The sequence below is a fragment of the Callithrix jacchus genome, chromosome 6 (assembly GCF_049354715.1).
Source record: "Callithrix jacchus isolate 240 chromosome 6, calJac240_pri, whole genome shotgun sequence".
NCBI lineage: Eukaryota > Metazoa > Chordata > Mammalia > Primates > Cebidae > Callithrix > Callithrix jacchus.
In genome coordinates this window covers 136,559,197-136,574,223 of record NC_133507.1, presented here as the reverse complement: position 1 = coordinate 136,574,223, position 15,027 = coordinate 136,559,197, and the positions used below count along the sequence as shown (strand labels likewise).

Below are 15,027 nucleotides of genomic sequence, written 5' to 3'. Positions count from 1 at the left end.
GAGTGAGAGAAAGAAAAGCCGCTCTCACACTGAGTGAGAAGGGTTCCCAGAGGGGGAAAACCAGAGAAGAAAAGCTCCTCTCACACTGAGTGAGAGAATCCAGGAAGATGGAATCCAGGATAGGAAAGACAGCTTCCAGTCTGAGTGGTAGGGAATTGAGAGAGAGAGATGGAGTTTAGGAGAGGAAAAGCAGCCTCCACACTGGGTGGAAGCGGACCACAGAGGGGAAATCTGGGAGGGGAAAGAGAGCTCCCACTATGTGGGAAGGGAGACGGCTTCCACGAAGGGAGATCATGGGAGGAGACCCAAACTTGGAGTCCTGACATTTACATTTTTCTAAAGTATGATATTATAATATCATTCATTACTCTTTCTTATCACTTCTTTCACTTATTTTTCAAAAATTTAATTAGCATGAAGCTTGCAATCATGGGCACCTAAAGATAGTGGAATTATTGCTCCAGCATAAGGCATTGGTGAATACCACTGGGTATCAAAATGACTCACCACTTCACGATGCAGCCAAGAATGGGCACATGGATATAGTCAAGCTATTACTTTCCTGTGGAGCCTCCAGGAATGCTGTGTAAGTGGTTCAACTTAAAAATTATTTTAAAAATTGGCTTACATTCTTGAATCAAGGTATGTGATAAAGCAGAGACTTTAATATTCAAGTTGATGACTTTCTTCTCTTTCACAATTAAAATTAGATGTGATCATCAGATTCTGCATTTATAATCAGCATTCATGCCCTTTTTCTTTATGATACAATTGGTTCTTCATATTCTTGGGTTTCATATTTGAGATTCAGCAAACTGCAGATCAAAAATATTGGGGAAATATTAATGACAGATTGGATAAAGAAAATGTGGTACACATACACCATGAAATACTATGCAGCCACAATAAAGAATGACATCATGTCTTTCGTGGGCATGTGGATGGAGCTGCAGGCCATTTTCGTTAGCAAACTAACGCAGGAACAGATAACCAACCAATTTATATCTGTTCTCACTTATAAATGGGAGCTCAGTGGTGAGAACTCATGAATACAAGCAAAGGAGGGAACCACAGGTACTGGGGTCTACTTGAGAGGAGGGTGGGAGAAAGGGGAGGAGCAGAAAAAATACCTATTACTTACCAGGTTCAATACCTGGGCGGTGAAATAATCTTCTGTACAGCACTCCTCCATTACACAAGTTTACCTATATAACCTTCACAACTTAAATAAAAACCTAAAATAAAATAAAATTTAAAAAAATAAATAGGGAAAAACAATAAAAAATAATCTAAGTAAAGCAATATGGTATAAAGATGCAGCATTTCACACTGTTAGGTATTACAAGTAATCTGAAGATGATTTAAAGTATATGGGAGGATATGTGTAGTTTATAAGTACGTACTGTGCCATTTTTTATGAGAGACTTGAGCAGCTGCATATTTTGACATCACAAGGGTGGTGGAACCAATTCCCCATGGATACCAATGGGGATGACTGTGCTGACATCTTTGGAGGAGATTCACTTTCTTAATTCAGAAACAATTGTCAAATTAATTTTGGAGGCTTTCATTTAATGGAAAAATTCACTTAGTGTTTATATTCTATAGATTGATTTATTCTTTAATAAGTATTATAGAAATAATTATTTTGTATGCTTCCTAATGGTTTGGAATTATTTTAAATATTTCATTCCCATTTTGTGTGTGTGTAATATAACAACAGGTAAAGCATATAAAAATTTAATATTGGGCAAGGGCAGTTGAATTATTTCTTAGATTTTTCACATCATTCACATGCAGTTCTGGGTAAACTTTGTGGCAGGACACAGAGATGCATTAGTGAATGTCAGCAGGTGGGTTTTAAAATTGCTGTTGTCAAGAGTGTCACCAGTAAATGCTGTATGTAGATTTTGTATCTTTAATCTGTAACTTGGTTCATGTCTCCCTATGTATTATTTTATTCTTTTCAGTTAATTAAGTAGTTGAAATGAAAATGCAGTCATTGCCACTCTGTGCTCTTGTTGCTTCTTTGGTTTAAAAAGAGCACACAAAAATCAGGCTTTCAATGGTGGCAGATGCAAATAAGTTACAAAATGCAGAGCTTCTAGGTTGTAATCTTTATTGGCAACCATTTAACACAATTGAAAACCAAATTAATAATGCAAGAATGTACCATACCTTGGTGCTGTTAGTTTCAGTAAATGTGTCTAATTTCTTTTATCTCTCATCACAGGTTATAAGATATGTATATTCTTGTGTGTGTATGTTTCTCTGTGTGTGTGTGTGTGTGTGTGTGTGTGTGTGTGTGTGTGTGTGTTTGTGTGTGTGTCTATATACATGGGACTAACAGAGATAACTATTTCTTTGTAAGGACCTAACGGATAGAACCCTCCTGTATTTGTAGCAAGCCATTTGGTAAAGCACATCATTGCCTAGGTCAAGTGAAACTGGTTAGTTTTCATTCTAGGATTCTTAAATCAGCTATGACTACTTTAATGAATGGAGATCTGGTTAGGGCGTTAGGGAATCCAGCTTTTATTTGTGACTCCATTCTTGACTTTATAGCTTCAGGCAGGTTAATTTCTGTGCCTTGGTGTCCTCACCTATAAAACATGGGTGATGCCTGCTGCGTTTCTATTTCTTCAGAGCACAGTGAGGATTAATGAGCCAAAACACAGAGCCTGTCTTATGGTTCGTATACCATGATTCTTCACTGCACTGAGAGGGCTTATTAATATACAAGGAGGGGCATGAGACATTGAGTGAAGGCACAGGTGCCTTCAGTGTTGTTTTAAGTAGGCCTTCCTAGTGACGTGGCAAATTTAGATATATCTGTAGCTCAGCACTGCCCAGTAGACCTTTCTGCGGTGATGGAAATGTTTATATCTGTGCTGGACATTGAGTAGCCACTAGCCAGCTCTACTGTTGTACCCTTGAAAATTAGCTATTGCTACTGAAGAATAAATTTTAAAATATATTTTAAAGTCGATGATACTCTTTGTTTGCCATCTTCACTATTTAAAAATAAATGAGCTTTCATAGTTCACCAGTGAAGTCTCTCAACCCTATTTTTTCCCATGAAGGCTATGTTCTTTTAGCTATTAATTTTCATACTACAATGTTTTTGGACCCTAAATCTTTATAATTATGGAGGATTCGAATATAGAATGGAAAGTCATATATCTTCTTTGTTTTGATTTAACTTGAACATTCTGGCACCTTACTGTTTAATGTGTCTTGCATTTAAGTAACAGTATTAATTCATTTAACTCTTTGTTTTTTGCATTAAAAATTTACCTTTTGGGAACTAAAAGAATATCTAAGAAGGCCAGGTGCGGTGGCCCAAGCCTGTAATCCCAGCACTTTGGGAGGCCGAGGCTGGTGGATCATGAGGTCAAGATACCGAGACCATCCTGGTCAACATGGTGAAACCCTGTCTCTACTAAAGATACAAAAAATTAGCTGGGCATGGTGGCGCGTGCCTGTAATCCCAGCTACTCAGGAGGCTGAGACAGGAGAATTGCCTGAACCCAGGAGGCGGAGGTTGCAGTGAGCTGAGATCGTGCCATTGCACCCCAGCCTGGGTAACAAGAGCGAAATTCCATCTCAAAAAAAAAAAAAAAAGAATATCTAAGAAAGAAAATCCGTTCTGTTTTAACCTTAGATCATGAGAAAAAGGTTTATATAGTCGATAATATTTGTTGTCTGGGAATATTTATAACTGTTTGAAACATCATTGGTAATCTGTCTTCCCCACTGCCTTCTGTACATCCCAGTATGAAGCTAGAACTACAGCTCTAGCTTCAGTTGGTCACACCAGAATCATTTTGAATGTGTGGAGAATAACATATGCTTTTTTTTTTTTAATGGATATGTAGGATTTTAGAATGTGGTACTTGATCTGCCATTAACAGAGTTTTCCTTGGAAGAATGTTGAATTCTGAAGTAGGAAATATTCCTATGGACCATTGGACCTATTAATTTTCCCACTGCCCTAGGTTAATTTCAAATAATTAATTGCCTACAACAGAGATAATTTATGTTTTATAGCTTTAAAACCCCATGTTGCTCTTTTGAATTACCCTGCTTTTTCCTGTTCCATAGCTAGCAAAGTGACCTGAAAAATTAAATATGTGTGTTTGCAGTTTTGTAGTTGTTCATGGAGGATTTCCTTCATGAACTCTCTTGGTATCCTGTCATGCGTGATAGATTTAGCATCAGTAAAAATGCCTTTTTGCTTATGTTTTTGCAGTTTAGATGATCAGTACATGCCAGTACAAGTTTAAATTTGCCCATCTCTTCTTTCTCTCTCTTATTAGTTCTCTTATTCTCTCTTAAGGAATTCAGGACACCATTGTAGGCAGGTGTCTGTTCTACTATTACTGAGGGAAAGGATATGACAAGATTATAGTGCATTCTGAATGCGGCCTTTGGGACAAAACTGAACCCTGTCATAAGTACTTCCTTTTCCTCATCTTTGGGATCAGAAAGATTCCTAGTTAGGAAAGGATTTTCAGAGTCATGTCGTTCATCCTCTTTAGATTGTATCATATGGGAAAATGAAAATAGAGTGTTGTTAAGAAGACATGGTTCTATACTTTCCCTAAGTAAATAAACATCCAGATTTTCATGAAAAACATGCATAAATTGTATCATAAAATTGGGGAAAATGAAGATAAGAGATTAATGCTCCAGACATAACTTACTTTGTTTCCTTATCCTCATTCTGTATGTATCTTCTAAAGATGCAAATCTAATACAGTAATACCATGGCAGTTATTGAGCTATTACCATATTCCAGGTACTGTTTTAAATGCTTTTGGTGTATTCATTTGGTCCTGGCAACAGTCCTGTAAAATAGGTGTATTATTATCTCCATTAGGAAACAGGCACAAGTGGTTTAAGTAACTCATTAAAGTCATACGACTTTTGAGTGGCAGGGCTGAAGTTTAAGAAGCTGTTCGGGGTTTCTTATTGCCCTTAGGAGGAAGGCCAGTACTTTAACACTTCCCATTTGTTATGACTATAGCTTACAGTTCGAGAGCACCTCATATTCCTATGGTACATTGCCTCTCCCTTTCTCTCACTTTCCCTTTCTTTCACTATCCCTCTTCTGCGCTTTTTTTGTTTTCTTTTGTTTTAATGGTAGTTCTAAAAAGTTCTAAGTGCTATCTCACTTAAAGTCCTTCACGCATTTTTCTCTCTGCTAGGATAATCTTACTCTGTTAATGCACCTACTTCTCTTCCTCACCCTTTCAGGTCTGAGGAGCTTTACCAGACTGCAAAACCTTTTCTGTGTGCTTCTCTGATTTCCTCCCCTGAGCTCTGTGACGACAGAAACTGCCTTTTATCTCATTATTTCTTTAGTGCCAAAAGTTGTTCGTACTTTTTTTTTTAAGTACTCGTTGAATGATGAATATTTTCCAAACTGATTATAAAACAGTGTTTGTGACTTTTCCCCTACATGTTTTTACAAATATACTCATTCCATGTGTGTTAAATAAAGAAATTATTATTGCTACTTCTTAGATATGCATGATGTATATCATGCATTTTGTATATTAGTACATAAATCCATTTTTTTCATAAATCCATTTTTACATAGAATCTACTGTCAACATCAGTAGCAAGTCATCCAATATTTTATACTACATCCTAGATAACAAGAAGCAATGACACATAAACCCTGGATTGTCTGTTCAATAGTTTAAAATTTAAAACCTCCAGTTACATCTTTAAATATTTTATATGAAGTATATTTTCCACATTATAATTTAAAATTATAGGTAAAGGAATAGTGCAAGAATACATTAGAGGAAGAAAAACTGGTAAAACTCTGCCAGTGTACTGTGCTGTCAAGGAACAGAAAAAAATTAATGACATTGTAATTTTTAGAATTCAGTATATGTATTAGTCCGTTCCTATACTGCTGTGAAGAAAGACCTGAGACTGGGTACTTTATAAGGAAAAGAGGTTTAACTGGCTCATGGTTCCCCAGGTTGTACAGGAAGAGCCTCAGGAAACTTACAGTCATGGTGGAAGGCAAAGGGGAAGCAGGCACGTCTTACATGGCCGGGGCAGGAGGAAGAGGTGGGGAGGTGCTACACCATTTATATTTATTTATTTATAATTTTGTTATTTTCATAGGTTTTTGGGGAACAAGTGGTATTTGGTTACATCGGTAAGTTTTTTAGTGGTGATTTGTGAGATTTTGGTGAACCAATCACCCGAGCAGTATACACTGAACCCAATTTGTAGTCTTTTATCCCTCATCACCTTCCCACCTTTTCACGAGTCCCCCGGGGGGATCTTACGCCTTTGCATCCTCATAGCTTAGCTCCCACTTATGAGTGAGAACATAGAATTTTCGATTTTCATTACTGAGTTACTTCACTTAGAATAATAATCTCTAGTCCCATCCAGGTTGCTGCAAATGCCATTAATTTATTCCTTTTTTATGGCTGAGTAGTATTCCATTGTATAAATACACCACAGTTTCTTTATCCACTTGTTGATTGATGGGCATTTGGGTTGGTTCCACCTTTTTTGCAATTGCAAATTGTGCTGCTATAAACATGTGTGTGCAAGTATCTTTTATGTATCATGACTTCTTTTCCTCAGTAGTGTGATTGCTGGATGAAATCGTACTTCTGCTTTTAGTTCTTTAAGGAATCTCCACATTTTCCTTAGTGGTTGTACTAGTTTACATTTCCACCAGCAGTGTAGAGGTGTTCCTGGTTTACCACATCCATGCCAACGTCTGTTATTTTTTGATTTTTTAATTATGGCCATTCTTGCAGGAGTAAGGTGGTATCCATTGTGGTTTTGATTTGCATTTCCCTGATCATTAGTACTACACCCTTTTATACAACCAGATCTGTTGAGAATTCAATCATTGTCACAAGAACAGCAAGGGGGAAATCCACCCCCATGATCGTCACTTCCCTCCAGGCCCCTCCTCCAGCATTGGAAATTATAATTCGACATGAGATTTGGGTGGGGACACAAATTGAAACCATGTTAGTATAGGTAAAGTATAGTGTCTACATATAATCATTTGCATTTCACTGAATTCGAGACTCTCTTTGATAGGGCATTAAAATAATTGACTGTCAAAAGTGGTACATGTAAAAAGATATTAATATACTGTCATGTACTAGATGTAAATTCAGCAGTTAGGATCGTGACATTTTCATATATTCCAGAATAGTTTTAATTACTTTGGTGTTGCATTGATCCATATCATTTATGTAGTAGACACATGTGCCTTTCCATTTTCACAGCGACATACACTGTTTCTAATGTTCATTGTTTTATACCTGATTCTTTCATTCGTTTTTCATACTGTGTTTCGTTTCTGCACATGAGCACACAGTGCTTAGAAGGTTTGATAGAAGCTTTCTTCCGTCAGTTCCATACATTTCAATAATCTTATTGCTTATTTCCTGCATGGGCCCTTAACATTTAACCACCATATTCCAGTTTCTAGTCCTAGGCTCAAGGCCATTTAAATCCATCTTCTATGTCACCTCATTATTTGTTTGGGTTTACAATACCTGTTTGTTGAATGAGTGTTTATCCTCAGTAGGATTATAGGCAAGGACAATGTTTTCTAAGTCTTACATATCCCTCCAAAACACCTAGTTTGAGTGGTAAGACTTTAGGTTGAATCATGCTAGAAAAGAGATAATTTACTGTATTTAAGTATAATTAGAAAAAGCCTGTATTTATAAGCTTCCCTGATAACCCTTTCTAATAAATAGCAAATCAAGTTATTGATGTCTGTTTTGAGTCCATGATGTAGTAAATCTAAAAGTCTTCCTCCTTTGTGTGGTGATGAAGAATAATGTATTTATCACTGCCTTCTTTTAGTAATAACTCATATTAATAGTTCCTGATACATGTTGTAACATGCAATTTTTCCTCTATGTAGTACCTATTTGTTTTACAAAGGGAATGAAATACAACTCGGAGCATTTTAAATTGATTTTTCACACTAATTCTCTAAAGCATTAGTCTGTTCAAATGTATCAGTGAGAAGAAAGCACACATTATTGTGCCCAAATAATAATAAATCTTACACATGCCCCATCTTCTCTTGCTATGGTCTTTGAAGGTCCCACATGTAAACTTACGTCTGCTTCCAAATTTTAATGGTTCATGACAAAGCAGAAGCAACATGACTGGATTTAATAGGCTCTATCTCCCATGATACAGGACTGAGGTTAACTGATTATCTTTCCAAATATGTAGCACTTGTAATGTGCCATTCAGTTCATTAGCATTACAGGAGGGCTAAGAATTTAGTGAATTGTGTGTGAGCAGAAGCGATTAGTAATCCAAGCAGAGAAACCACATGTTTTAAGACGGTGTGAGATAGTAGACTTTGTATAGTAAGGATCCTAAATGTAAATTGGAACCCAGGTAGTCACTTTATAAAATCATCTTACTGGCCTAGAACATGTGTTATTGGTTGATTTTTGGTTTAAATTCCTCCTTAGCTGAAGGTGGTACTTTGAGAAGCACTCTAACAGTTTTTCATGTTGTCATAGTGGACTTTTATTCATATGTGTGTAAAATAACTATGCTAATGTAATTCAGTTGCTCTGCATTAAAGTGCACTTGATTAGGCTCTTTTATTTTTTTGAGGTGTAAGATCTATGTTTGTCTCTGTTAAAAGTCATGTGTGTGCATTGATTTTTCTTTTTTCCCTCATTTATTGTTTTCATCAAAACAGTGTCTCTTGGTCGTGCTGGAGTGCAGTGGTGCAATCATGACTACGAAGTTTTTTTTTGTTGTTTTTTTTTTTTGATGGCGTATAATATGACATAATATTTTTGTTATATTTATTCATTTTTGTACTTGGTTTAAGACCTAGAATATTGGTTCTTCAACTCTCTTCTGTTTTTTGATTGTCATATGCATAGCATGTATGTGTGTGAGGAGATTGAGTAGTTGGTATATGAGCGTAATAATTTAGAGAATGAATTAGTAAGTATCAAGAGTAGTAGATGAGTTTCTTTTAAAACACCATGAGATTGTCTGCTGTAAATGTAAACAGTGACATGTGTCACTTTGTTTTAAAATACAAAGCTGGGGCTGGGCACAGTGGCTCACGCCTGTAATCCCAGCACTTTGGGAGGCCAAGGCAGGTGGATCATGAGGTCAAGAGATCGAGACCATCCTGGTCAACATGGTGAAACCCCGTCTCTACTAAAAATACAAAAAATTAGCTGGGCGTGGTGGCGCGTGCCTGTAATCCCAGCTACTCAGGAGGCTGAGGCAGGAGAATTGCCTGAACCCGGGTGGCAGAGGTTGCGGTGAGCAGAGATCGCGCCATTGCACTCCAGCCTGGGTAACAAGAGCTAAACTCCATCTCAAAAATAAAAATAAAAATAAAAAAATAAAATACAAAGCTGAAGTGCAATCGACCGTGCTATATCTTGGCTGGAGAAAGACTGTTGCCAGGGGGAGGTTGTTGGACTTGGACATAAAGGGGAGTCAGAATATAGACCTGTCAGTGTTTACCAGGACTGTCCAAAGAAGAAATAGCAACTGGACCTGATAGTCAGGAATTGTAGTCATTAGAGAAACATTTGCTGTGGTTCATTTCTTATTCTAATCCATGAGCTTCCTTTTCCCACTCTGCCATCAAAACAGCTTTCACCAAGGTCATTAATGACCTTGTATGTGAACTCAGTAGATCTTGTATCCCTCATATACAGGACCTCTATGCAGCATCAAACAAAAATGGCATTTTATGCCTCCCACTTTCCCTAGTGTTTCTCTTTGTTTCCTTCCAGATCTTTTTCTATACATTTGATACAATTTGCAGAATTGGTATTATACCATGTTTATAACTTTATATCCCATTTACCACATTGCATTTTCACATGAACTTCAATGGCCATTATATGAATATAGCATAATCTTTAAAAAACCATAAAAGACTATAAAAGAATTACTCATTTTGAAAACTTACTGCCATAGAATAGTATATTTAAATCATATTTTCAAACCATATATAAGGAAACAATAGTACACAGAAGAAGTTCTATAGTTGTAACAAGCTACTTAAAGTTGAAAAATTAAGGCTGAGCAATATTTAATTTCAGTGAAATTGAACAAGGAGAATATGACCTTAGTTAAACCATTGGAACCTGTTCTTCTCTCTTTGTTTTCTTATCTTTAAAATAACGGGATCAAACTGATCTCTAAAATCTTTTTCATTGTAACATTCTGTGACTTGTGAATTAGTACATGCTAGAAGGTTGTATCTCTCTGGTTCATAATAGTTTGTTCTGCAGTGGTTGTGATTATTATAGGTTATTGTATGCATATATGTTTAAATTAATTTTTAAAGTACCCTGTTAACTACATTATTAAACTGTTATATGGGATAATTTTCCTTCTAGTAGAACCAAATCCCTGTCCTGTGAATTTATCTAATTTTGTATTGATTTTTATAGACTATAGGGCCTATAATAGCTATAGTAAATGATTTTTATTGACATTTGAAAGTCTGTCACTCATAGTGATTAGTGATTATGAAGCCATATTTTAATATAAGAATACAGAATGTAGTTGTGAAAAATTCATAATACTATATCCAGTAAAAACAATCCCTATAATCTGATGTCAAACTGAAGTTGTGCATCATTTCTCCTTTGAGTTCAGCAGCTTTTGATTCTAGATTTTTCTGCCTAATGTGAGTTCTGAGTAATTTATTTTAGTTAAAGTTGTTTACTATTAAGGATGTTGAAAAATTGTTCTACTGGTGCATTCATGTAGTTAAGAATCAAGTCACACATTTGACTTACTTAAACACATCGGCACTTATTTTACCAGTAACATATTTGGTCTGCGGCCTGTGGATTATACAGACGATGAAGATATGAAGTCACTATTGCTGCTCCCAGAGAAGAATGAATCATCCTCAACCAGCCATTGCTCGGTAGTAAGTATGGATTTAGCTTTGGAACATTTATATATTTAATTCAAACTGGTTATGAAAGGAACATAATAGAAAAATTTCCAGTTGCCAAATTGCTTACATTCACAAACAGTTATTGAGCACTTCCTGAGTATTAGCTACTGTGGATTCAAAGACAATCAGAGTGTGACCATCTAGAAATACTTATTGAGCCCTCTGTATTTTAGGCAGCAGTCATAAAACAATGAATATGACTGGTAGAACTCTTATTCTCAGAGAAGAGCTTACCATCTGGTGAGAGATAGGAAAGAGACAAAATGTAAATATGTGGACTAATATAAATAAAATAATTTCAGGAACTTAGATGTGATTGCTTCGAAGCTTTGTAGAGTGTCGTTGGATGGAGCTTGTGGGCTTCTGCAAGGCCATTGCTTTAGCAAGGGTCACAGAGGAGGAGCCTTAAAGCACTGATTTGAATTGAAACCTGAATGTTGAAGTGAGGAAGCTGCCAGGTGATTCTGGAGGACACAAATATATAGGCCCTGCAGTGAATGAGGCTGGTATGTTGGATGGTTAGAAAGAAGTTTATTATTGCTGGAGACTGGTGAGCATCTAAATAGGACTTTCAGATGGATTACATATGAAGCGTGGGAGTAGAGTGGAATTAGTATGACCTTAGCAGTGGGGTAGATGATAATGCCATTTGTTGCCATGGAGGAGGAAATCAATAGTTCTGTGTGCTGATTTGATGTCTGTAAAACGTCAAATGGAGATGTCGAAGAGATCTGGAGCTTAGGAGAGAGGTACAAGCTAGAGATAAAGTGGAAAGAATGCCTGTTTCTTAGAAACCCATAGCTTAGCAGGGATTTCAGATGTAAAAACTTTTACTGTACATTGTAAAAAATTTGTAAAATCAGCTATAAAAGCATACGGTAGAATCAGCTTAAATAGAAACTACAGGAGAGGTCTGTAAAAATGTCACAGAAAGGCCAGGTATGGTGGCTCACACCTGTAATCTCAGCACTTTGGAAGGCTGTTGCAGGCGGATCACTTGAGGTCAGGAGTTCAAGACCTGCCTGGCCAAAATGCTGAAACCCCATCTCTATGAAAAATAAAACACATAACCGAGCATGGTGGCATGCGCCTGTAGTCCCAGCTGCTAGGGAGACTGAGGCAGGAGAATTGCTTGAACCCAGGAAATGAAGGTTGCAGTGAGCCGAGATCATGCCACTGCACTCCATCCTGGGTGGCAAAACAAGACTGTCTCAAAAAATAAATAAAAACAGAATTTCATAGAAAAAGTATCTTAAGTCTTTCAGGGTAAACACTTCAGCGAAGTATCTAATAGAATGCTATTGGCTGCCTGTTTCTAATAACAGAAAACCTTTTCTCAAATGCTTGAAGATAATTTATTACCTTATATATAATTAATCCCAATGTAGGATAGCTCTGCATTTGCTTAATTTAGCACTTAGTGGTTGCAGCAAGGAACCAAATTCTTTGTATCTCTTTACTTGCCATCCTCAGTTTGGTAGATTTGTCCTCACTAAGAAACTTAATTTAGTGGTTATAGAATGATGATTACCACAATTCTTGATATAACAGTGGCCAACTGAAAAAGAGACACTAAAGTCTTTCACAGAAGCCTTGCCATGGACTTCCCCTGTGTCTTAGTGGTCAGAGCTGGTCAGAAATTGGTTGTGACATACCCTGGGGCTGGAGATAGGGTCAGTCTTTGAAAGGGGGGCTACCTGAACAAAACTGGCCTTCTGTTAGTGTGGAGGAAATGAGCAATCGATTTTGAGTGCACAGCCAACATTCCCCACTGAAATCAGGTGTACAAAGTGAGAATGGCAGCTCAAATCTAAGAAACAGCTGCTCAGAGACAAGGAGGCATAAAGGACCTAAGGAATTTGAGAAACTATAGCGTTTACTGTACAGGAGCATGTAGTGTGTTAAAGAGGGATTCAGGGCTAGATTGGGACCAGATAGTGAAAGGCCTTAAATTCGCCGATACAAGTTTAGACTTAATAGGGCACCTTCAGTGTGTTTTAGACTGAAATAGGACTGTCGGCAGGATAGCTGGAAGTGGGAAGAAACTGAAGGCTGGTTGGGTGGGAGGCTCTAGTAGTGGAGTCCGGGTTTGAAATGCTGATGACTGGAATTATAGATGGTAGTTACATGGGGATGGAGAGAAGAAGAGGGGTTTTCAAGAGAATTGTTAGACCCACCATATCACAGTACTGCTCAGATGGAGGAAAATAACATAAAGGGATGAGCTGAGGTCAAGGATCATTCATAAGAGTAGTGGTAGATACCATTGTTTAAGATAAGGAGGTAGCCTAAGGTAGCTACAATTTGATACTCATAGATGCTTTCATGGGCTAGCTACTTACGTATCTTGAAAGCCCCATGTCCTCTGCTTTAGACTTCAGCCTTGTAAAGGTATTCCAAACTGTAGTTTTGGTAATGAATTGGAAGAGAAGCTAGAAATCAGCAGTTTAATTTCCTTACTTTGCAAATGAGAAAATTTGTAAAAATAAGAGGCTATGTTTCCCCAGGGTTAATCAGCCATTAAAAATAAAAGGTTGTGTTTTTTTTTTTATTAAAGGACCAGTTAGAACTCACATTTCTTAAGCCTTAGGTCAATATTCAACTCAGTCTCACCATACTCAGCAACTATAAATTGTTTTCTTCATTCACATTGTGTTGCTTTCCCATTTCAACTAGAATATAAATGGTGTGAGGACAGGGACTTGCTCTTTTGTTTTCTTCAGTAGCCCTAGCATTGAGAACAGTGTTTGGCACATACTGAGTGTGCAGTAAGTGTGTGCTGAATACATGTCTGAGCATTAGAGTGTTCTTTATGATACAATCTTGCCTCTGAAACAAGCACAAGTGCTTGGTAGCTTAGTCTGGAATCCTGTAAATCAGCGTTGTTCAATGAGCTGCTTTAGGGAGCATCTTGCAGAAGGGAATTGGTTTTAATTTCTCTACTTCCTCTTTAGAGTTTTTGTGTTTTAAGTAAAATGTAGCAGCTATTGGAAAACCACGTTGGAAAGCAACCTCTAATCTTACAAAAATTTAAAAAGCTCCTTGTCATTCATTTGAGACTTCTCTGTTCATGATTCATTCTGAGCAGCATGTTTATCTTTTTAACTTTTCTCTAGATTTTTAAACCCCATTTTTGATGAACTTATTTAGTAAAAACTAATGATTTTATCTAAGAAAAAGTACTCTATTTAATCTTTGAATTTATTGAATGCTAATGAACATAGTATCTAATCTCTGTAAAATCAGAGTATTAAACCCTTGGGGTGTGTTCTGCACCTCTTTTGAGCCTTACAGGAGTGAGACCTATGCTTATTCAAGTGAAATCCCCAGCCTCCATGCCACGCCACCCCAAATCAGAAATGTAGCTTTGGCAGCTGTTTGCTTTATGTTTTATTATAGCATTCTTTAACTATGAGAAATTAGTGCCCATTTCTATTTGTATACAAATTTTAAAAAGTATGATAGGAAAATACTTGACCCACTTTAGTGCTTTACTTGAGTTGATAGAGATAGTATCATATGCTATATTTAGAAATGATATCTTTTTCACTCTCAAGTTTTGTGCAGAGGACTGATTTAGCTGAAGTGGAGTTATATACATTGAGAAGTAATTTGTTCTATTTAGAGCTATTTTATGGTATTTGTGTAACTTACAAGAATTTCTAAAATACTGTAGTGTTTTTCAATATTAAAGAGTAATTGAACAATCCATAAAATACACTGAACTATTTATTTTCATGTGAGGAGTGTTTATAGCATTTAAGTTAGATGTGGTTATATCATCTTACAATTTAGTGACCAGGAAAGATTAGCTGAACTTTTAAGTGTTGAATTCTGTCATTTGCAAACACTTTTATGGAAATATATATATACTCATACATAAACACACACACACATTGTTTGCTTGAGTCTTTCACTTCTAAGCTTTAATGCTATCCACTGTTGCTTCTCATTATTTTTGTCTTTTTTGTCGTCTATAAATTGTAAGCCTAGATTTTAAAGTGAAACTATTAGTCTTTGTTAGAATACTTCTTAGTCAT

The 15,027-nt window shown here is 36.6% G+C and overlaps 1 protein-coding gene across 2 annotated transcripts in view; it reads left to right on the top strand.

Annotated features, from left to right (window-relative positions):
- The window catches only part of BARD1 (BRCA1 associated RING domain 1), a 90,040-nt gene that overhangs the window by 44,826 nt on the left and 30,187 nt on the right, over positions 1-15,027 (top strand). For both annotated transcript variants that reach the window (XM_078329174.1, XM_008999430.4), the window contains 2 exons: positions 414-586; positions 10,849-10,957. In XM_078329174.1, coding sequence (XP_078185300.1) covers positions 414-586; positions 10,849-10,957 — 282 coding nt within the window. The remainder of the gene's footprint in view (positions 1-413; positions 587-10,848; positions 10,958-15,027) is intronic.